General features: G+C 36.7%; 3 protein-coding genes across 3 annotated transcripts in view; all 3 read right to left on the bottom strand.

Moving 5' to 3' along the window:
* Positions 1-2,386: 2,386 nt before the first annotated feature.
* LOC111438657 (NAC domain-containing protein 2-like) lies at positions 2,387-3,587 on the bottom strand. Its single transcript, XM_023076527.1, has 3 exons — positions 3,355-3,587; positions 2,955-3,232; positions 2,387-2,877 (listed from the first exon to the last, which is right to left on the bottom strand). The coding sequence occupies exons 1-3, from the start codon at positions 3,515-3,517 to the stop codon at positions 2,476-2,478; spliced, it is 843 nt and encodes a 280-aa protein (XP_022932295.1). The 5' UTR covers positions 3,518-3,587; the 3' UTR covers positions 2,387-2,475.
* A 3,285-nt stretch (positions 3,588-6,872) lies between these two features.
* Positions 6,873-13,136, bottom strand: LOC111438655 (probable glucan 1,3-alpha-glucosidase). Its single transcript, XM_023076525.1, has 6 exons — positions 11,538-13,136; positions 9,110-9,383; positions 8,898-9,033; positions 8,382-8,592; positions 7,519-7,725; positions 6,873-7,389 (listed from the first exon to the last, which is right to left on the bottom strand). The coding sequence occupies exons 1-6, from the start codon at positions 13,095-13,097 to the stop codon at positions 7,024-7,026; spliced, it is 2,754 nt and encodes a 917-aa protein (XP_022932293.1). The 5' UTR covers positions 13,098-13,136; the 3' UTR covers positions 6,873-7,023.
* Positions 13,137-15,838: 2,702 nt separating this feature from the next.
* Positions 15,839-22,273, bottom strand: part of LOC111438664 — an 8,052-nt gene continuing 1,617 nt past the window's right edge. The window contains exons 3-11 of the mRNA XM_023076543.1: positions 21,951-22,048; positions 21,815-21,860; positions 20,926-21,008; positions 20,771-20,835; positions 18,353-18,420; positions 17,216-17,275; positions 17,000-17,032; positions 16,145-16,210; positions 15,839-16,062 (exon numbers count right to left, since the gene is read on the bottom strand). Of these exons, the coding sequence (XP_022932311.1) occupies positions 16,018-16,062; positions 16,145-16,210; positions 17,000-17,032; positions 17,216-17,275; positions 18,353-18,420; positions 20,771-20,835; positions 20,926-21,008; positions 21,815-21,860; positions 21,951-22,048 (564 nt within the window). The 3' untranslated portion in view covers positions 15,839-16,017. The remainder of the gene's footprint in view (positions 16,063-16,144; positions 16,211-16,999; positions 17,033-17,215; positions 17,276-18,352; positions 18,421-20,770; positions 20,836-20,925; positions 21,009-21,814; positions 21,861-21,950; positions 22,049-22,273) is intronic.

The following is a 22,273-nucleotide window of genomic DNA, read 5'->3' as shown; positions in this document are numbered from 1 at the left end:
AAAAAAAAAAAAAAAAAAAAAAAAAAAAAAAAAAAAAAAAAAAACTTGTGGTAACTTACTAGATTAAAGATGTAATGATGACGTACAAGTAGGTTTCTTACTGATTTTGTTTCTACTCACCAATTTTTCATTTTTTTCAAGTATACGTAGGTTGTCAATTGAGGTGAAGGAACGTTAAAGAGAGCTGTGTAGTCACACATGGAAGTCATTCTGAGTGTCAACCTATCTTTATATTTGTGTTTTATGTATTTCATTTTGTAATTGTAATTCCAAACTCATTTTTCTCTTTGTAATAAATTTGAATAGGAGATCAAATTTCATTTTGTATTTAGTTGTGGTATTGTTTGTATTTATTTACTTTAAATTTTATCGGATTTTCATATTATATTTTTATTTCACTTTTATTTTTATCTTTTTAGTCAGAAATTAAAATCGGGAAAATTTTGTCATTAAGTGTCCATAGTGCTCAAATCAAGATCCTTGTTTCACCTCATAGTTTTGGAGAAGCGTCCTTTAATAGACTTTGAGTTCGTGACTTTCAGTATGACATTTCACCTATAAACAGATGGACAAACTAAACATCTGAACTAGACCCTAAAGGATATATTGTGGGTATGTATACTGGACTATGCAGGTAGCTGGGAAACTCACTTGAACCTCATGGAGTTCGTGTATGATAATAGTTATCAAGCGGCGATTGACATGACACCATTTGAGGCCATGTATATGAAAAAGTGTTGGTCCACAGTATGTTGGGATAAAGTTGGAGAGCACAAGTTGATGGGTCTAGACCTAGTTCAAGCTACTAACGAGGTTATCCAAAAGATAAGAGTTAGGATCCATATGGCTCAAAGTAGGAAAAAGAGTTATGTCGATGTGTGATGAAGGATCTAGAGTTGGCCATTAAGGTATTCCCAAAGGTAGCACTTATGAAGGGCATCCTCCAATTTGGGTGAAAAGGTAAGTTGAGTCCATGCTTCATCGGACCGTTTAGGATTTTAGAGTGAGTTGGGCAAATCGCTTACGGCTTGGCATTACCACTTACTCTTTTTGGAGCCAGAATGTATTCCATGTGTCCATGCTACAACGATACATAACAGACCCGTCTCAAGTGATAGATTTTGAATCCCTACAACTAGACGAGAGTTTGAGTTATGAAGAGAAATCCATAAAGATCTTGACTAGGGAAGTAAAGTGGTATGAAGTCGAGCAATTACATTTGTCAAGGTATTGTGGCGAAAGAAAACCATTGGCGGAGCCCATTCCCCACAATCGCCACAAAACCTTCTTTCAGTACATCCAGCCCAAGAACGTCACTGGCGCCTCCCCTTAATCAAGGCTCAACTCCTTCTGTGGAAGCCTCGAACAAAATATACCCTTTGTTCAACATTTGAGAATTTTACTTCCATGTCATTGAACGCCCATGTCATTGAACTACCCGTAAATACCCAACTTTGATCATATATATCTTGTTATGATTCATGTGGGTTAATACGCAATGATTCTTCCATTCATGTTGGCATTGTTCTTGTAGTTGAATAGAGAACTCGTTGGAAAACCGCTAAGAGAAATCATTTACGACGATACGCTTCATTGGTATGAGATCTTTTGGAGATATCAAAAGCAAAACCATAAGAGGTTATGTTCAGAGTGGACAACATCATACTATTGTAAAGGTCTGTAATTTCTAACATGGTATCAGAGTCGTGCCCTTGACGACTCTTGACTTATCTATGTCAATAGAATTCTCAAATATTGAACAAATAAATTGTCAGTCTCGAAGGTGTAGACAAAAGTGACTAAAGTATCAAACAAACAGTATACTTTATTCGAGGGCTCCAAAAAAGGAGTCGAGCTTCAATTACAATTATAAGATGAGTTCGATTTGGTTTGGTTGCAGGCAGGCAGCCTTGGGAATATACAATGCTTTTATCATAGTGGGTGGTGGTGGTGTCTGGACTAAGCCCTGTGTGGTGTCTGTGATGCTAACTATACTCCTCTTGGTTTTGGGTTGAGGAGGATGAATTGAAAGCATGAATATTATGTTTATACGTAGCAGATCGAGAAAGCCTGCCGACCGGACTTAGTCCATGATCGGGGTCAATTGTAACAGCCCAAATCCACCGCTAGTTATTGTCCTCTTTGGACTTTCCCTTTCGGACTTTCTCTCAAGATTTTGTAACGCGTTTGCTAGGGAGAGGTTTTCAAATCAAAAAAATGTTTTGTTCCCCTTTCCAATCGAGATGGGATCTCACAATCCACCCCTTGGGCCATTACAAATGGTATTAGAGTCAGACACCGGGTAATGTGTCAGCGACGACTCTGGGACACCAAGAAATGAATTGTGAAATCCTACATCGATTGGAGAGAGGAGGGGAATGAAACATTTCTTATAAAATGTGGAAATCTCTTACTAGCCGAAACATTTTAAAATCTTGAAGGGAAGTTCGAGAGAGATGGGTTTGAGTTATTACATTAAATCTGCCACTGTAGGTATGAAAACGTGTCTTGCAATGGCGAAAGATTGTCCATCTGGAACTGAACCTGAGTTCCAAATGGGTTGTCCTCTGCCGATAAAGAATCAATGTAACTAAACTCAAAGAAGTCAATATCTCCTCCTCCTCCCGATTTGGGTCGACTCTGGACCTCCTTATCCCAGGTGACCTCGGGTGACGTCGCCTGATCCGAGCCACTGGAGGAGTCCGTGTGCATTATGGGCACCGAATAGGAAGTGTCCATTTGTACCATGTTGTTGTTGGGCATGGTGGCACTAATATTTGGTTTCTCATCCTCTTCCTCAAAGTCATCAGTGGATTGGTAATGCTTCTCTATACATCCCTTCTTGTTGTAGATACGACATAGCACCCATTCGTCCAACTGCAAATTCATTAACCAATCACAAATCACTTTAAAAAAATGATTGGTTGATTGATTGATTGATGGGTGTTTCTTACTCTCAAGTTGTGTGTTTTGTTGGCAGCGGATCGGTCCACGTTTGCAAGGCGATACTCGTGCATGATCCAATTGGTCTTGACGCCCCTTGGAGCCTTTCCAGCGTAGAATACGAGTGCCTTCTTGATACCAAGAGTTTTGGGGCGGCCGATGGGCTTGTCGGCCCCAGTGGCCTTCCAGTAGCCAGTTCCGGCGGAACGGTTGGGACGGGAACCATTCGGGTACTTACGGTCCCTAGGGGAAAAGAAATACCACTCCTTTTCACCCGAGACGGCCAATTCTAGAAAATGAGAATGATATAAAGTTAATCGGGAATATATACGAATATATTTAATGACGATTGGACTTTCGATCTCACTTTTTTTCCTCAATCTTTTCTACAAGAAAAGAAGAAAAGAATACCGGGGAGGAGCCACGGGTCGTATTTGTAAAGGTCAATCTCCGCGATAACGGGGGCGGGAACCGGGAGGGAGGAGCACTTTCTGCAGAGGTAGTGAAGGACTAGCTCCTCATCGGTGGGGTGAAATCTGAAGCCTGGAGGTAACTGCACCCCAGCTACGCTCATTTCGCGGCGGCGGCAAATCTGATCTGGTAAGGGTCTACTCCGATGAGCGGCGGCGGCGGCGGCGGGGAATTGGGAAGTGGATGAGCTTGAGAGATGGGGAAGAATGAGAGGTATATATAGAAGAAGGAAACACGTGGAGGGGGGAGGGGGTGTGAGTCACTGCACACGTCAGCGGCATGGCGGGGTCCTTGAATGTCGGCTTAGGATGTGTGGTCATAAAAGGAGGTTGACTGTCGATGAGATGGTCAGCAGGTGGACCCCAGCTTGCCATTTAAATAATAAATTAATAATAATATTAGTGATTTATTAATGAAATTACAGGTTAAGACATAAATATAATAATTATTATGGAAGTGCGGAGTGCTTGCTTGTATCCCAAGTAAAGGATTCAAACCCAAGTTATTATTATTATTATTATTATTATTATTATTATTATTATTATTATTTATGATTAGTATGTTGTGTTGTGGGTCCCACAACTTTTGTCAATCTGATGATGATTTTTTCCATACATTTTATCCTCTTCTCTCTCTTATCATCCAACTTTCAACATTTGACAACGTTAAAAAGGACATAATTAAAATAAATTAGTTAAAGTTTTCAAGAGATTGAAAATAAAATTGGAAAATGACGCAATTATTAGAGACAATATTTTTGAATTAAAATTAGACTAAATTAATAAAAATATTTTAAAAGATTCCTAAATTTTTAAAAATATTAAACCTTTGTATGGAAAAAATATATGAAATTGACTTATAAGTTGCTAATAGACTATTTTTAGTAAGATTTTTTTTTGAACTTTTTGTTACAAGTGTCAATACTAATTATAAAATTTAATGGGTATTTTTTTTTTTAAAAAAAAATCAAATCTTTTTAAAATTGAAAGGTTATAAAAAGTATTTTTCTGTTGTAGCTTCCCTAGTTCGTTTTATTGAACATAATGATGTGAACAGTGCTTTAATAAGTTCTAGTATGCAGCAAGTCGGTCCGAAAATTGCATTGTTGGAATGCCACGTGGCTCGAGATTCAGGGATTTTCGTTGTAGCCGAACAAGGGGGAAGATCAAAAAGTGCATTGTTGGAATTGGGTTGGAACGCCACGTGGCTCGAGATTCAGGGATTTTCGCTGTAGCCGAACACGGGGAAAATATCATTTTATATCGATACTGACAAGATCATTTTTTCGGGCAATGGGTATACTCTAAGAATTCCATTAGTTCTGTATCAACATTCTAACAAAAATACTTGTATGCAGCAAAATCTCAAGTTCACCCGAGTAAATGCATTAAAAAAGGGCAAACTAACGGTGCGTCTACAATTAGTGGCGAACTCACGTTGGGAAAAAACGTATTAGTGGCTTATACGTCATGGGAAGGTTACAATTCTGAAACGTAACCTAGAATTGGATACTCATTATCTAAACAAACCTCAAACATACCATTGGGAAGTGATTCAATAATTAAACCTGCATAAATCTTTTTTTTTTTTCCTTTCATTCCAAATGAAACCCGTTTCAAAGTATCCATTAACGAAGGGGGAGTGCTATTAGAAATCCACCTCTTTTTTTTTTTTTTTTTTTACAATATAGAGAAATTATTTAAATATCATAAAGATTAGCATATATAACACAAAATTTCTCCACCGATTCCCTGTAGTCAAGCTTCTCGACCTGTCATTATACTTCGAGAAGTAGAAAAAGTAGCAATAATGTCATTCCGCCTAAAATTTGTTGATAGTTAATATTCTATCATCAGCCTCCACAAAAGAAAAAGAAAAAAAAAACATCAAGAGTGGAAAAAGATTGCTCTTTTGTCATGTTTTGTTTTTCTTTTTTTAAGGTGACGACGCCATGCAGATATTCCCTTCCTTTGTGGCTCACCTCCAATCCGCCGCCGTTTCCTAAAGAGAAAATAAGTGGTTGTGGCAACTGTGTTCATGCATCTCACCTTAAAGGGTCGCCATCCATGTGGGAGCAAAAAGCAAACATCCAGATGAAACTTATACCATGTTTTGCTGCTTTCCGGGAACCTTCTTACTTTCTCCCTTTCCAACCACCCCTTAATTTAGACTCGAATCTAATAATTGTGGACGGTGTATGGGATCTGAGCTTTAGCGATTAGCGAAGCACTGTAGTAGCTCTGAAGCCCTATGTACTACAATGTTAAGCCAAGGTAAACTCGAAAGAGATGTCCCTAAAGCCACTATGATCTGGGTTCTCATACACTGCTCGCCCTATTAGCTAACCAATCAAGATAATTCATTAATTTCAGCTTGTCCCGAATTCTATATTGTATGACACAACTCGCTAATGATATGTATCTGTTTCCTCGAGAACCAAATTTAGATGCACAAAGAATGATATATATCTCTAGTCAACTCACAAATCTCTTCTTTCTTACTCAAGACAATTACACAATAATTTATGAATGAGACTGAAACCTTCTTTCTTTGATTAAGGAATAGCTATTATAAGTTTCAAACCAGCAAGACTTGGGCTCATTTTCTTTGATTAAGGATACTGTCTTCTTTGAGTTCTCCCTTTCGAGCTTCCTCTCAAGATTTTTTAAATGCATATACTAGGGAGAGGTTTCCACACCCTTATAAAGAGTGTTTCGTTTTCCTCCCCAACTGATGTGAGATCTTACTTTGGGACCTAGTGTCCTCGTTGGTACTCGTTCCTTTCTTCAATCGATGTGGGACCTCCCAATCTACCCCCTGGGGCCCAACGTCCTTATTGGCACACCACCTCGTATCCACCCCCTTCGAGGCTCAACCTCCTCACTAGCAAACTGCTCAGTGTCTGGCATTGATACTATTTGTAACAGCCCAAACCCATCGTTAACATATATTGTCCTCTCTGGGCTTTTTCTTTCGAACTTCCCCTCAAAGTTTTTAAAACGCGTATGCTAAGGAGAGGTTTCCACGCACCCTTATAAAGGGCGTTTCTTTCTTCTCCGCACACGACGACGTGGGATCTTACACATTTGGACTCTCAAGTGAAGCCTAAGTCAACGATCCCACATTAGGACCAAACTCAATAAACCCTTCTCCTAGATTACATATGCTAGTTTCAAATATCCCATTTTCTAACCTCAGTTTTCTATCTTTTCTATATGGAATCATTTCCCAATTTGAGTATCCATTCATGAAGGAATCACTCCTAATAGAAGAACTGAATACCTGCATGCCAAATACGTCGGAGTCGAAGCCTCCTTTTCGGGAACCCTTTTCAGGAACTGAGTACCTACATGTTTTCGTTAGTGTACTATTTCAAATGGTTAATAATCCTACAGCTCAAACCATAAGGGAGAAACTCAAAAACAACTCTAAAGTCTAAACAATCAATCATAGAATGATAAAAAAACAGCGCATTTCAGGAGCTCTTAAATATCATTAGTTCTCGTCTTGAGAACAACAATTTTAACCAGAGATTCACCACACAGTATCATTCTTTTCTTACCATAACCTTTTCCTACTCCTTTCTACCATAAAGACAATTATGAATTCTTACAAAAATTTTACCGTCCAATCATCTGTAATCAACAAGTTGGGCTTCCGAAGTGTAAGAACGGATATGTGTCGCCCTGTCAGGAAGTGCAGTGGACCAAGTTCGATATCAACCTTTCTATTTTCTGGCTCAACTATAGCAGATTTTGATCCACTATGTCCAAGAACTATAATCCTCTCAATAACACTGTTGGAAGAAAACTTGATGCTACTAGAATCAATAGGTCCCACGTTCAATGATGTAAGCTTGTCCCCTGAGAACACGAATCGGCGATGGATGTATGCGCCTTGCTTAAATTCGAAGCTTTTACCGTCATCAATGTAAAGCTCGCCTTCTGCTGCTTGTGAACTATTAAGAGCTACCACCTATGAACGACACGAAAATATTAAACCACCGAACCTGATATTAGTCCACGTAAAAAGAATGAAAAGGGAAGATTTGAGTATTGCATAATTTGTTGAAGAGTGCCTCCCGGTAAGGTAACAAATACATACCAAAGTGTAGGGGTCATCCACCATCTGTGTAGAGCTCCGACGAAAGCGGTCTTTTCGGGGCAGTATCGTTCCAGCTTTTTGGAAAGCAGGGATGCTTTCTTCAGAAACCTTTAGCCGGTGGGTGATGCCACCCCTATACATAGTTCCAGTTCTAAAATCAAACCAAGACTGTTCGCCAGGCAAATACACTGACACTGTTTTAGCTGCCTACAAGTGTAACCAAATCATGATATTGAATAAGAAATCAACAATCAACGAAAATAAAATTCAAATAAAGTAAAAGACTAATGAAACTAAAGAAAAGGGGATATTATAAGTTATAAAATGTTAAATAAAAACTAAAATCTAAATAAATTTCACTCGAACTCCTAATATGACATCTTAACTTCTCAAGTTAAGGAAATCATTTGGATTGGTCCCTGAAATCAACCCCTCCATTACAGATGAGTTACACTTTCAATCAGATTGCGAGGAAGGTTTCCTTGTTAGTTGGCTCGTTTTGTTGTATTATTTGTCAAGAGAGCTAAGGAAGATCTAAATCACATTCTTTGAAGAGGTGAATTTGCGAGATCCTTCTGGAATTCTTTCTTTCAAACATCCATCTCTTGTTAGCTCGTCGTAGGGACACTAAGGATATAATTGGGGAGTTCCTCTTCCATCTGGTTTTTTGTGAGAAGAGTTGTTTCTTATGACATGATGGGGTGTGTGTTATTTTGTGGGATCATTGGGGAGAGAAAAATAATAGAATAAGACTCATATCAAGTTTCAAGTCAGATGTTCCAAGAGTCATCATCTCAATCATTAAGAATCCGTAAGTGTTTTTTATTTTTTTCCTTTCACTATTTTGTTGTTAAAGGAATTACCTTGGTATATATTCCTTGCACTAAAAGAGCACTCCCTACCATAAAAGCGTCATCATTTCTGAATGTAACTTCATCAGATGGAAATTCCATCCACAATGGACGTAAAATAGGAATACCACTTGTATTTGCTTCTCGAAATAGGGTATAGAAATACGGTAGCAACATGTACCGAACGCGTATAGCATCTCTCATCAGTTCTGTATTTCGTTCCCTGTAATAATGCAAGACAAATAACACAAAGTTGTCCATCACAAAACCATCATTTCTATCACTACTAAGTTTTCATCTGTTTTTTATAAATCTTTTTAAAAATTAAAAAGGGCAATTATTGAATAAAAAAATTGATAATAGAGAAGATTTCGTTGATTCTATATTTGAAATCTCATAAATCCAATGAATTGAAATCCAGCAGTCAACAGGCCACTTAATTATGATTTTTTTTATAAGAAAAAGGAGGTCTCTTAATTATGTGACATAAGCTAAAATTTGACAGATAGGAAGTACATGATATCCTACCCGAATAACCAAGGTTCTCTCCTTTTGGCGTCGTGGTGAGCATGGCCTCTAAAGAAGGGATAAAAGGCACCTAGCTGATACCAACGCACTAACAGCTCAGTCTCAGGATTTCCAAAATAACCACCAACATCGGCACCTGTTGAAACAACTTAGCCATAACTATCAAAACAATATGACTGATAGTTCCAACCTCCAAGAAAGGGGATCCATACCGGAGAATGACAATCCAGTAAGGCCAAGAGCCAAAACCATCGGAACAGAAACCCTGAGATGATCCCAATCAGCTGTGTTATCTCCCGTCCATACTGCTCCATACCTTTGGCTTCCAGCAAAAACTGCTCGCGAGAGCACAAAAGGCCTATCCTTTCCATCACCCCGCTTAACTAGCCCCTCTGAAGTAGCCATCTGAAAGTAGTATCCATAGACATTGTGTAATTCTCGATGTTCTACACCTCCTTGATGTAGAGAATTTCGAGGCATTGTAACCTAGATAGAGACATCAGTCAACAAATTTGATAATATTACAGCAGAAGAACACAACTTGTTCTTAACTACTTTTTTTCAATACAAAGCAATATGTGATCTGATATGATAAATGAACCATAAATAGCTAAGAAGGTAAATGGTCTAAATACTGAGAAACACATTACAAGGAAGAAGTCCTTATCGAATATGAACTTGAAGAAAATAACCTGATGATATAAGATTACAATGTCAGAAATAAGAGTTCTCAAAACTGACTTAAGTTTTCAACAATATCGTGAAAAACATTATCCTGACACTTGAACGAAGTGCAAAAAGGAAAACCCAAATTGAAGAGTTAAAAATGACATTCTACTTCTTATAAAAAAAACAACTTTCTATTTAGAAGCCCACCAACGAACGTGCCAACTCATGAAGGAAGCATTATCTGTAGAGAAAAAGCCAGCAAACTTCCATACTTCGAATGTAAAAGCAGTAGCATAAACTGCTGCCAAACATACAATCAGCGCTTAAAAGGAACCAACGACATGGCAAGGTTACTACCCATCTCATCAAGCTATAAAAACTACCTATCAATTATCTATTAATGGCTATCACCCTAGGTTACTCCTCCCAAAACTAAATCTTTCGATCCATCCCCTTCTCTAGAGATGTCCATTTAACCCAACCTAAACAAGACGAGGAATAGGAGAGGGAGCGGAAAGAGACTTCTCTTTGTTAGCTAAATGGGGCCAAAGATGGGCATTATATTCCTCGTACTCCCCAATCCCGCCTCGCCCCTCTTTTTATACATAAATAAATCTATCTATCCATCTATATATATTTCCTTTTTTCATTCTTTACTTACGTAGACAAATACAAATAAAAATAAATAAATTAATTAATTAATTAATTAAGTGTTATGGTATAATATTGAAATTTGAGTTTTTGGAAATTAGGTGGAACATTATGTTATATTTTTTGTCATGAAATATTATTGGATTTATTAGGATGTTTTAGGAAAATTCCGTTACAAAATTCTTTGAAATTGAAATGAATATTATATATATAGGAAAAATTTCTTGCCGATAACTCGATCCTTGAAAAAATAAATAGATAATTTTGCAGGGATGGAAATTACAATAAAAGGTGGAGACGGGGATGGGGAGGGCTTCTCCGTCCCCACCCACCCCATAGACATCTCTATTCCTAACCATTTTCTTACATTTTTTAGTATGAATTCCCAATCAACCATATTATAGAGATCAATTTTCAGCACCTATATCCTCAAAGTTTCCAGTTCCTACATTCTTCCACAGCTTCATTTGCAACTAGAATAGGATCAATAATTGGTCCCCCTTCAATAAAAGCATTCAGACTTGCTGATATTGTAGAATTTAATATCCATTTAAATCTTTCTGCTATACTTTTAACAATAATCATATCAATACTAATGCGCCTAAAATCTCACTTTTCTGCCTTCTCTTGTATTTACTTTTGGTTTTGAATATATTATATTTTACCAGAAATGAATAAGAGGAGCTGAGCCGTGAGATCTCACATCGATTGGAGAGGGGAACGAAACATTCTTTATAAGGGTGTGGAAACATTCCCCTAGCAAACGCGTTTTAAAAACCTTGAGGGAAAGTTCGAAAGAGAAAGCCCAAAGAGGACAATATATGCTAGCGGTAGCTTGGGCTGTTGCAAATGGTATCAGAGCCAAACACCGAGCGGTTTGCCAACAAGAATGTTGAGTCTCGAAGGGGGTGGACACCGGGCGGTGTGCCAGCAAGGACGTTAGGGTGGATTGTGAGATCTCACATTGGTTGGAGAGGGGAACGATGCATTTTTTATAAGGGTGTGGAAATCTCTTCCTAGCAGACCATTTTAGAAACCTTAAGGAAAAGTCCAAAAAGCCCAATATCGACTAGCTAGCAGACCATTTTAGAAACCTTAAGGAAAAGTCTAAAAAGGACAATATCGGCTAGTGGTGGGTTTGGGCTGTTACATGAGCATTTGATGTGAGTACATAAAAGGCATCCCAGTGATGGATACTCTGTGTACATTTAAGGAATCGGGCATGCAAGACACAATGGTAAACAAAATACGAAGCAAAAAAAAATGCGCCCAAAAACATTTTAGACCCAAGGAATAAAAGTAGACAGTTGAGTAAAATACCTCTGGACCATTGAAAACAGAAGGCTCATTCATATCATTCCATATATACAAGGAAGGAGTCGAACCAACATAGTTTTCAAAAGAAAACTTGTCTCCCCACCATGCCCTGATCTGTGGACTTAACATGTCTAGGTAGGATGATGAACCTGGCCAGCACCACCCATCATAATCATTTCCAGTAGCATCCTTGACATAATATCCCATCTTTGTTGCTTCCTTATGCAATGGAAAATAACCGTCCCGCTTAATATGAGGATCCACTATGGTAACCATGTGCCTTCCTTTGGCAGCCAACTTCCTCTGCATCTCTTCCGGATGGGGAAAAAGCTCCCTGTCCCATGTAAAATACCTTCTTCCATCTGTGTGATCGATATCAAGCACCAACACATCGTAGGGAATATCATGTTCATCAAATTTAGAATCCACATTCGCAACATCCTCTTCATTCCTATAATTCCACCTAGATTGATGATATGCTGTTGCAAAGAGCTGGGGCATTGCCGTAGTCCCCGTCACACTTGTGTACTGCCGAACAACATCCTTAGGCTCTGGACCTACAAAGAAGAAAGTATCCACAATGCCCGCCTCACTCATCCAAAAACTATCAATCCTACCTTGAGATGAAGGAAGAGAAATCCCTGATTCAGCATCCCAGCCAGATCCAAGAACATCAACTTGCATTTCAGCAGCATTCAACCAAAAAAACCCAGAAGTTCCCCGCAATTTACCGTGTGAAATCATGAAAGGGACTGACCCGTAGATCCCAAACGGAGAATCGTGAACATACTCGAAAACATCCAAATTAAACAGCCTATAAGGTTCCGACTCCTCGACGCCGGGTCCTCTGGTGGGCTTAAGAGCGAGACTAGTTGCACGCTCCGGTATTCCATAAACATAATCAGCATCATAAAACGAAACGTCGAAACTAATCGATTGGGGACCGTACGGCCTGGTATCAATATGTCCTCTAAACTTCTCCTCCCAGTTCTCGCCTTCTTTTTTAACCCTCAATTGCTCGAAATCGAATAAACCATTAGAATTTAAAGATAAAACGCGCTTACCTGACTTCTCACGCACGAAAACCTCAAAAGGATCTTGCCGAAGCACTGCCTCATAACCATCGGACAAGTACACAATCGAAGACGGCCTCAAATCGGAGCCAATCGTCTCGGTTGAAAATCGCTGCAACCAAAGCTTATTGCTCAAAAACTCATCAAGAATCACATCCGGCACCTCGAATCGCTTTTTGGGAGGATCTAAAGAAGGATCCTCGTCGATCCTGAGGCGCAGAACGCCGCCTTGATGCACAGAAAGAGCGAGTAACAAGGGCTTGGATGGATGATCTGGGTTCTGATTCCTGGGAAGGAGCGCGGCAGTGAGGTCCCCATCATTAATAGAAACATCATGAGCTACAAGGGAACATGATCCAGGCTTAAAGGCGCGGGCTCGCTTGCAGAAGGGAGTCTGGTTACAGCTCCTGAACTCGTCCTTCTTCCATGGGAGGACGAAGGTGAAATGCAGAGGCAAAAGGAGTAGAAGGAGAAGGTAGGAAACTCCCATGGTGGCTTTGATGAGGCACTGATCATAATGGTTTGAAAAATGTTTATTTATTCCTTTAATATTTTTTTTAATGAATTTTTTATATTATTGAGACCTCAAAAAAAAAAAAATTAAATTTAACGTATTATTTTAGTTATTCGTATATTTATATTTATAATTTATATTATTTTAAGTTGAATATTTTTTTACTCTAAATTTTTTAATAAAATATTTAAATTTAAATCTACATTTGGATTAAAAGCAGGTCTATAAATAAATAAATAAATAAATAAATTAGAAAGATATATGATAATAAATGGAACTAAAAATTGAACCCTAAATTTAAGGATAATTAAAACCAATTAAAATAAAAAGGGAAACTTAACTAACACATAAGAATTCATTTAAAATTAAAACTAAAATTGAAAATATATATATATTTTTTTTTTTTAAGCTGGTTTTTTGCAAAATAAAAATTAGAAATTAAGAGGATTTAATATTTAAAACACAATTTTTCACACAAATACCTTATATTAAAAAAATAAATAAATAGCTAAAATATTAGTTAATTGTCTTATTTGCGGTAAAATCCTAATGTTAACTATCATACTTGTTTTTCTCATACATTAAATTATATACTTATCACTCTCGTGAGGCTAAAATTTGGTTCGTTTTTCCGTTAAAGGACCGTTAGTGGCTTTTTGTTTGTGTTTCGATGTTGCTTCGAAGAGCCATAGGAAACAGTACTAAGGCTTAAATTTTGAAGTAAAAAAAGTAACTTGAAATTGAAACCCTAATTTGAAAATTGTAATTTCGTTGAAAATATTGAGCTATGGTTAATATTTTTTCAAATCGACAATTATTCAATCATTTGTTGTATCAGCTCTAATACTCGTATATTGTCCTTATCATCTCTTTCAACATTTGAATCTGTTCCAACTGTGTTTATAATAGTTTTTCTTCTGCTTTCTCTCGAGAATTATTTATAATATTATATAGCTCACAAGGGAAAAGTCCAAAGAGGACAATATCTGCTAGCAGCAAGCTTGGACTGTTACAAATGGTATCTAAGTCAAACACGGGATGACGTGCTAATGAGGACGTTGGGCCCCAAAGGGAGATGGATTGTGAGATCTCACATCGGTTGGAGAGGGGAACAAAACATTCCTTATAAGGGTGCGAAAATCTCTACCATAGACACGTTTTAAAACCTTGAGGGAAAGCTCAAGGAAGACAATATCTGCTAACAGTGAGGTTAAGGTCTGACTATTACAGATTTCATATACTCAAATGGCAAAAGTCGAGACGGTTCAGAATTCCTAGCAATCCAAATTTGCGGAATAAAAATGAAGAGATAGACCTAGTGATAGTGTAAAAGTGTTACCGTCTCATCAACTAAACAATTGAAATTTGTGAATATTCTCACCGTCTTCTACACGAAGATTAGAATATATTCTTTATAAAGGTAAAAAGAGTATATAGTAAAAGAGAACAATAGGATGGCTACGAACATTACGTTTAGGAATAGGATGCGTGAAAATCAAATAATTCTGTTCGGTATTATATAAATAAATTATTTTCAACAATTTTGTTATATTATTTAATAATAGATAACTAAGGGTGGTTAAAAAAAAAATCATTTTTTTTTGTCAAAATAAATTAAATATCTATTTAAATAAATTATTACTGATTTATTATAATTTAATAAATTAAAGTTAAATTTATTCAAATAAAATAAACTGAGAGATAAAATATTATTGAATAATAATATTTTTAATTCTTGTAACTACTTCTATCAATTTTATTACCTTAATTAACTTTAGATAATTAATTGTGGTTAGTTAGTTTTTTTTTATTAAATTAAATTAATAAGTATATTATAAATAATATGTCATTTTAGGGTTTTGAATTTATTTAATAGTAAATATTAATAAATATTCTTAAATAAATAATTTATAATTAAAAATAATTAGTAGAACAATCGAATTAAAAAAATAATTATATATATTATATAACAATAATAACGGTATAAAAAATACAATTTAATTTTTTTTTTAAACATAAAAACTATGAAGGATATTTAGTACTAAATTATAGTTTACTATATATATCATATTTCATTTATATTATAAAACATTCTTACTATAAATATTTTTTCATTTATTACTCTCTGTCCTTGTAATTTATTTAATTATAAATAGAAAACTTTCGCCTACCATTTGATACCATTTTTGTAAATCTTTTTTAAAAATCATTATTTTTCCTTTAATAAATTTACGAAGATGTATCAATTCTTTTCTCAATCATTAAAAATTGAATGTTGTAGTTTACATATATATATATTTTTGATCGGGTATCTATGAGTTATCTTTAGGGCTTAGTTACTTTTAGTATTTGATATATTTTTATAGATATAAACCCATAAGAACAGCCAAAATCTCGTGCAAAAATAGCGTCGAGACACCACCATTAGGCAATGCAAGGCACTCGTGTGCTCGTGCTGAGAAGCACTTGATCTATTCATGTTTTCATGTGGTTCGCCAAATTTAAATGTATTATATTCTAGAAATTTTATTTTTTATAGTATGTTTATTTCAATCATTAAAGCTAGATGTCACCATAACTTCTAACTGTAATTCTTATTTCAAAGCCTAGACACGATACATCATACTTATTAAGCTCACTTGAAGATTTGAATACCTAATCTCTTAGAGCGCGACACTTTAAAAGCTTAACGAAAACACTAATTTACCTACCGTGGATACTTTAGGAACCTGTGGATTATAAACTTACCAAAAAAAAAGAACCAAAACAGTATTGATCATTTTTTACGTACTAAAATATGAAAAAATGAGGCAAAAGAAAGAGGCAGGGCAGGCAGGTTTAAGCCCAATTTAGTGTTATTGTTACAAATGCTACGTACCTAGTGTTCTCCGGTTGGTTATTCTTTCCCTAAAACTGATTCAAGAAGAGCAGCCTCCTCTTCCTGCAGACATGAGATGACATGACATAACAAGCCATTACATTATAAACATCTCTATTTTTACTAAACCACACATTTCACGTACCACCAGCGCGTTAAATTCAGTCTCTTCGTCTATGGCACTGATAGTTGCTGGGTCCTCCAATAGCTCCTGTTTCCAACAATATTCAGAATACATCCCACATCGATTGGGGAAGAGAGCGAAACATTCTTTATAAGAGTGTGGAAACCTCTCCCTAGCATACGTGTTTTAAAAACCTTAAAGGGAAGCTCGAAAGGGAAAGCCTAAAGATAACAATATCTGCTAGCTGTGGGCTTAAGCCGTTACAGTTGGTATAAGAGCCAGACACGAGGCGATGTGCTAGCTAAAGCTGAGCCTCGAAGGGGGTGAACACGAGGCGGTGAACCAGCAAGGAAGCTGGGCCCCAATTGGGGGTGGATTCCATTCCCACATCGATTGGAGAAGGGAACGAGTGCCAGTGAGGATGCCGGGCCCCGAAGGGGGGTGGATTGTGAGATCCCACATCGACTGGAGAGGAAGACGAAACATTCTTTATAAGGGTGGGAAAACCTCTCCTTGGCAGGCGGGTACTAAAAACCTTGAGGGGAAGCCCGAAAGGAAAAGCCTAAAGAAGACAATATCTGCTAACGGTGGGCTTGGGCCGTTACATCCCTACTCCCACTTATACATATGATCCCCGAATTCATTATAAATCTATTCATTTCTTAAACTTTGCATGAAAGACCGAAAGCCAAAATGCAGGATAAGAATCAGCCAACCTCAAAGCTACTCTTCCACCAGTCAGAATGGCAGAAATCATTGTTTTTTTTTTCTTCTTCGTAAAGATGTTTAAAGCACACCGACCATATGCACTAGTTTTCCAAGCTACAGAATACGACCAGACAAGGAAGTGTTCATAAAACGTATGAAATAACTTACATCATCAGCAATTGTCAGTTGTCCAAGCTTGTCCTGCATAAACAAATGGGTTGATACACTTGATTAGTCGTCGCTCAATAGCCGCCTAACAACATATGATTTGGAATAACGATACCAAGCACCATGCATTTAGCAACATAGTGTTTAAAGGGAGATTCTAACAAAAACAACACTGCTTTCAACAATATGGCATAGTTGTAGCTAATTCATAGGTACCTTCGTAGCAACAAAAAGAAGCGGATCAGATGGCGTATAAATCATGTAATGTGCTCCATCCTGCACCCCACAAAAAGAGTACAATAACCACGCATTAAAATCACATATTTCAACAATATGAAACAGAGAAGACCTGCTCAGAATCTTCAGCTATCTAGAGAAATAATGTTCATAGAATGATTCATTCATAATTTTTGTATATCAAAAGTGAAAAAAAAATTGCAAGATGCATTTTGTAGAATAAAAGAAATAGTTAGAAGTGAATAACGATATAGCTGACGACTGGAAATCTAAATCGTGAGAATATACCGCAATCAAGCAACGGAAAGCTGAATCAACTATCAACTAACAAGTAATATAATGTTACTGCAACCACAAATGCATTCTCTGTTCTTGGAATATATTTGTTTACCAGTACTTGAAAAATAATTATGGATTAGAACATTGTTATTACGAAGGTTAAAAAATGTTTCTCAAGCATCATATTCGGTTTTTATTTATACAAATGCTCTAAATCCTTAGAAGCCAAGTTCAAATATAAAAGCAAGATGAAACTTCAAAAAGTATGTGTAACAGCCCAAGTTCAAATATTGTCCTTTGGGTTTTCCCTCAAGGTTTTAAAACGCGTCTACTTAGGAGAGGTTTCTACACTCTTATAAAGAATGTTTTGTTCCTCTCTTCAACCGAGGTGGGATCTCACAATCCACCTCCCTTAGGGGCCAGCGTCCTCGCTGGCACATCGCCCAGTGTCTGGCTCTGATACCATTTGTAACAGCCCAAATCCATCGCTAGCAGATATTGTCCTCTTTGGGCTTTTCCTTTCGGCTTCTCCTCAAGGTTTTAAAATGCATCTGCTAGGGAGAGGTTTTCACACCCTTATAAAGATTGCTTCGTTCCCCTCTCCACCCGATATGCGATCTCCCAGTATGAATGAAAATAAGGAAAGAAAGAAGTTATTGTACACTACTCTCCCTGTTTTATGAAATGCCATTATCTTGATGCTTAAATTTAAACAGATTCTAAAATAAAGAAACAAAAACATAGACTACGAAAAACAGAGGCTTAAAGCTTCCAAGTAGAAGAAAGGCATCCATTCTAAGCCCATTATTGTTATTAAATCCTTAAATTTGACATTACCATATCAAAGCAAGTGATCTCTACACCCTCATTAGGCAAGCCATCTACATCTACATCTTGTCCATCATCTGCAAAAGAATGAACATACAGCATTAACATGTAGTCCTGCATCTCTTGTTTTTACATATAAAACCGTCAGAAGCAATGAAACGTATTACCTAAGTATCGATATATGTATGTCTGCGTACATGAGCAGATACTTCTACTATTGAACATTGGTGTGTCTAAATAAAGATATCAAAGGGAGCTCTGTATTTAACAGCCTCCCAAATATCCTCCTCCCAAGAAGAATTGTGAAATGTTCATTAGTTTCTTTCTAGCCAAACTTCCCTAAAAAGTGCTTCATAGCACGATCCTGCCCCTTGCTTTGGTTTGGAAAGGCTAACCTGTGTGTAACTGATCTAGGCGTTGTAGTACTGACAAGGAGGCACCGGAAGAGGTCTAATCTATCTATCCAAGAGATACCACCAAAGACAATGGGTAAGAAAGCAACCTCCATACACGTGATTTTTTGTCTTCTATTATCTGTCACAGGAGGCAACATTGTGTCTTCGCCAGGCCTTCTACCTCTTTCATTTGTTTGTCATGTGTCTTCCTCTTTCATGTGTCTTCGCCAAATGTTCAAGCACCTTTAGAGGCGAGCCACATGCATGTCCAATCAAATCCGTCTCCTCATCACGCGGTGACGCATGAAGGCTCGTGGGTTGTCCGAATAAGCTTATGTTGATTGGGTTTGTTTCAAGATGTGTTCTTCAGCTTATATGCGTGATTGGATTCAATAAAATCCCTTGGGTTTGCATTGGGTTGTGCTGCTTTCGTCGTGGTTATGGAAATATTTGTGGTTCGGTTTTATTTTTTTCTCTCTTTTGAGGTTTATCTTTAGTTTGTGTCACCAATAGATAAGATGAAACATATAATGGTATCTAATGTTGTTCATCTTACTTCCAACATCCTATGAGATCATCTCTGAGATTATCTATTTATCTATGAGATTATCTCTTCAACATCCTCCCATACTCCAACGATTACTCAAGTATACTCCAGGCAGCCACCACAGCAACCTTCAAACAAATTTCCTATACCAATAGATTCTTCTTCATCTAATCCAAGGCCCTAGTGATGAGCTTCCCACTGCCCTTCTTAAAGGTAAACGCTTGTGTACTTACCATATTTCTTTGTTTGTTTCTTATTACCAATTGTCATCGCCCACATATTCTTTTATTACATCCCTTGATTCTACATCTATCCCTAACATTGTTCATGAAACTTTTCCCATCTTGGTTGGCTTAATGCAATGATTGAGGAGATAAATGCTTTACATGATAATGGTACCTGGGATTTAGTTTCTCGTCTTGCAAGAAAATAAAGAAATTGGGTGTCAATGGGTGTTTGCAATCAAGGTTAACCCCAACGGACCAATGGCTTGTCTTGTCTTGTCTTGTCTTGTTGTGAAAGGTTATGCCCAAATCTATGGGATTGATTATTTTGATACAATCTCTCCAGTTGCTAAATTAACTTCTATCTATTTCTTTCCATGGTTTCTACTCAATCTTGGACTTCGCATCAACTTGACATTAAGAAAGCTTTTCTAAATGGTGAACTTTCAAAGGAATTACAAATGGAGCAACCACCTCGATTTGTGGCGACAATATGGATTGAAACAGAGTCCACGAATGTGGTTTGGTAATTTTAGTCAAGCAGATCAAGAATTTAGTGTGAAGAAGAGTACATATGATCATTTTGTTTTCTATCAATGAGCTGAGAATAATATTACCCAGCTTGTTGTATACATTGATGATATTGTTATTATTCGAAATGATGCAATCGCGTATTCCCTCAAGATTTTCCTTCAAGGTCAGTTTCACACTAAAGATCTAAGAACACAGAAGTATGTTTAGGGCATTGAAGTCATAAGAAGCAAGAAAGTTATTTTCTTGTCACAATGGAGATATGTACTTGATTTGTTATCTGAGACAGAAAAACTAGGAGTCAAACCATATAGTACTCCAATGATTACCAAACCTGCAACTCGCCAAAGGAGAATTTTTTAAGATCTTGGGAGATATAGAAGATTGGTTGGAAAGTTGCAATTATCTAACAGTGACACAACTGGACCCAGATTCCAAAACACTTGGTGGATCCATTAAATTGAAGTCATGCTACCTTTTCTCGGATCCATTAAAATTGAAGAGACATGCTAGAGATCACCATAAAATGACTCTTCAGTAATCACTAATACTTCATTTTAGTGAAAAGCTAACAGAAGGGTCGTTTTGAAGCAAATTTAAATGTAAGGATAAAAGTGTAACTTTTGAAGTTCAAGAGTAGGTGAAAACCAGCTCTAAAGTTCAAGGCATTTTGTAGAATTTAACCTAAAAATTGTCGCTTTTATTAATTTTAGGAATCTAATATCATTACCTGTGCAGAAATCAAAGATGTCCTCTTCTGAATAGCAAAATCCTCCCCTCGCTGTATAGCAAAATCTAACAAGATATCACGAAATCATATGATGTATCAAGATAGTATGCAATTGTTTTCATAAAATTTAAATGAAGGCATAAAATATATCGTACCCGCTGTGTACCAAATGCATGTGTATTTTGGCAAGAGCATAAGCAGCAGCAGGGAGAATAGTTTCAACTTCATCATCACTCACCTGAGACATAGAACATGGAGACATTTTTTTTCCCTTGAAAAACAAACTCTAGATTACAGAATAATAAAAGTACATCCTAAACTACGCATAAAAACAAAAACGAGAGTCCCAGTACATATATGAGCTAAATATCCTTGAATACTCTAAATAAATAGCGATCTTGTATTGAAGCCATTTCATTGATTCTTTCGCAACAAAAGTACTCTTTAGTTGAGGTTCAAACCCAATGTGTTTTTTGTCCAAACATTCTGTTTTCTTTTGAATCTATCAAGGTGTAGCCTAAGGACAAACTTGATTATGAAGGTTATTGTCAGTCCAACAATCATCCCACAACATAATGGGAACTCCATAGCCCAACTAAACTAGTAAACCTCAGTAAGCGACTGTCAGCCTTTAGTGATATGAATTTAAGCACAACTTTAAATCACATTTCTAAACCGTACTTTCTAAGTGTCAGATTTGACCACAGTGCTTTATACTCGAGAGGAAATTACAAAAGCAATTTGAAGGAGGTTAGAAATGTGATTCAAGTTCTAATCTTCATAGATTCCTTGCTAAACAATGAGCGCTTGCACAAGCATTCTTCTTAGGAGACATAGAAGAAAGAAAAATATAATAACATTATTTAGCAAAAAGAAAATAAAAGGGACAAACAATACAAACATGAAATTGTATTTTCACAGCATACAGAAATTTGAAATATACTGGCTTCACGACGTGAATTAATATTGTAAAACCGTCCGCACTCAAGTTCATGAACAAACTAAAACTAGCGAGGAATTTAACCATATGAAAAGAAAGCATACAGCTGACCATCCGTCAATATTCTTGCTCTTCAATATTTGAACAGGCCTGCAGCAATTTTGAGGCAAATTAGAAAAGACGTCAAACTTTCAATGTGTCAATGCTATAGCATAATGACATGAAAGTAACAACACTCACGTGTCCACAGGGCAAAGCAGCATGCACTCATCCCCTTTTGAACTTCTAAAAATTCTTCTTATAACGCATTCTAAAGGCAAGTTATTTAAAGGATCGACCTGTCAAAAAGAAAAAAGTAAGAATTTAATCAGATCACAAATACAAATACAAAAAAAAAAAAAAAAACACACACACACAAACAGACGAACAAATAAAGATAATCTAGTAATTATGTAATTTTTCTTTCTTTGATGAAAACAAGCTTTCATTAAATTACTGATTAGTTCTTTTGGGAGGGGGTTATCTCTTCCCCTGCCATTTGGGTTGTTTTTTTTTTTTTTTTT

This window comes from Cucurbita moschata, unplaced genomic scaffold (genome assembly GCF_002738365.1).
Source record: "Cucurbita moschata cultivar Rifu unplaced genomic scaffold, Cmos_1.0 Cmo_Scf00080, whole genome shotgun sequence".
Lineage (NCBI taxonomy): Eukaryota > Viridiplantae > Streptophyta > Magnoliopsida > Cucurbitales > Cucurbitaceae > Cucurbita > Cucurbita moschata.
This window is presented reverse-complemented; position numbering and strand designations above follow the sequence as displayed.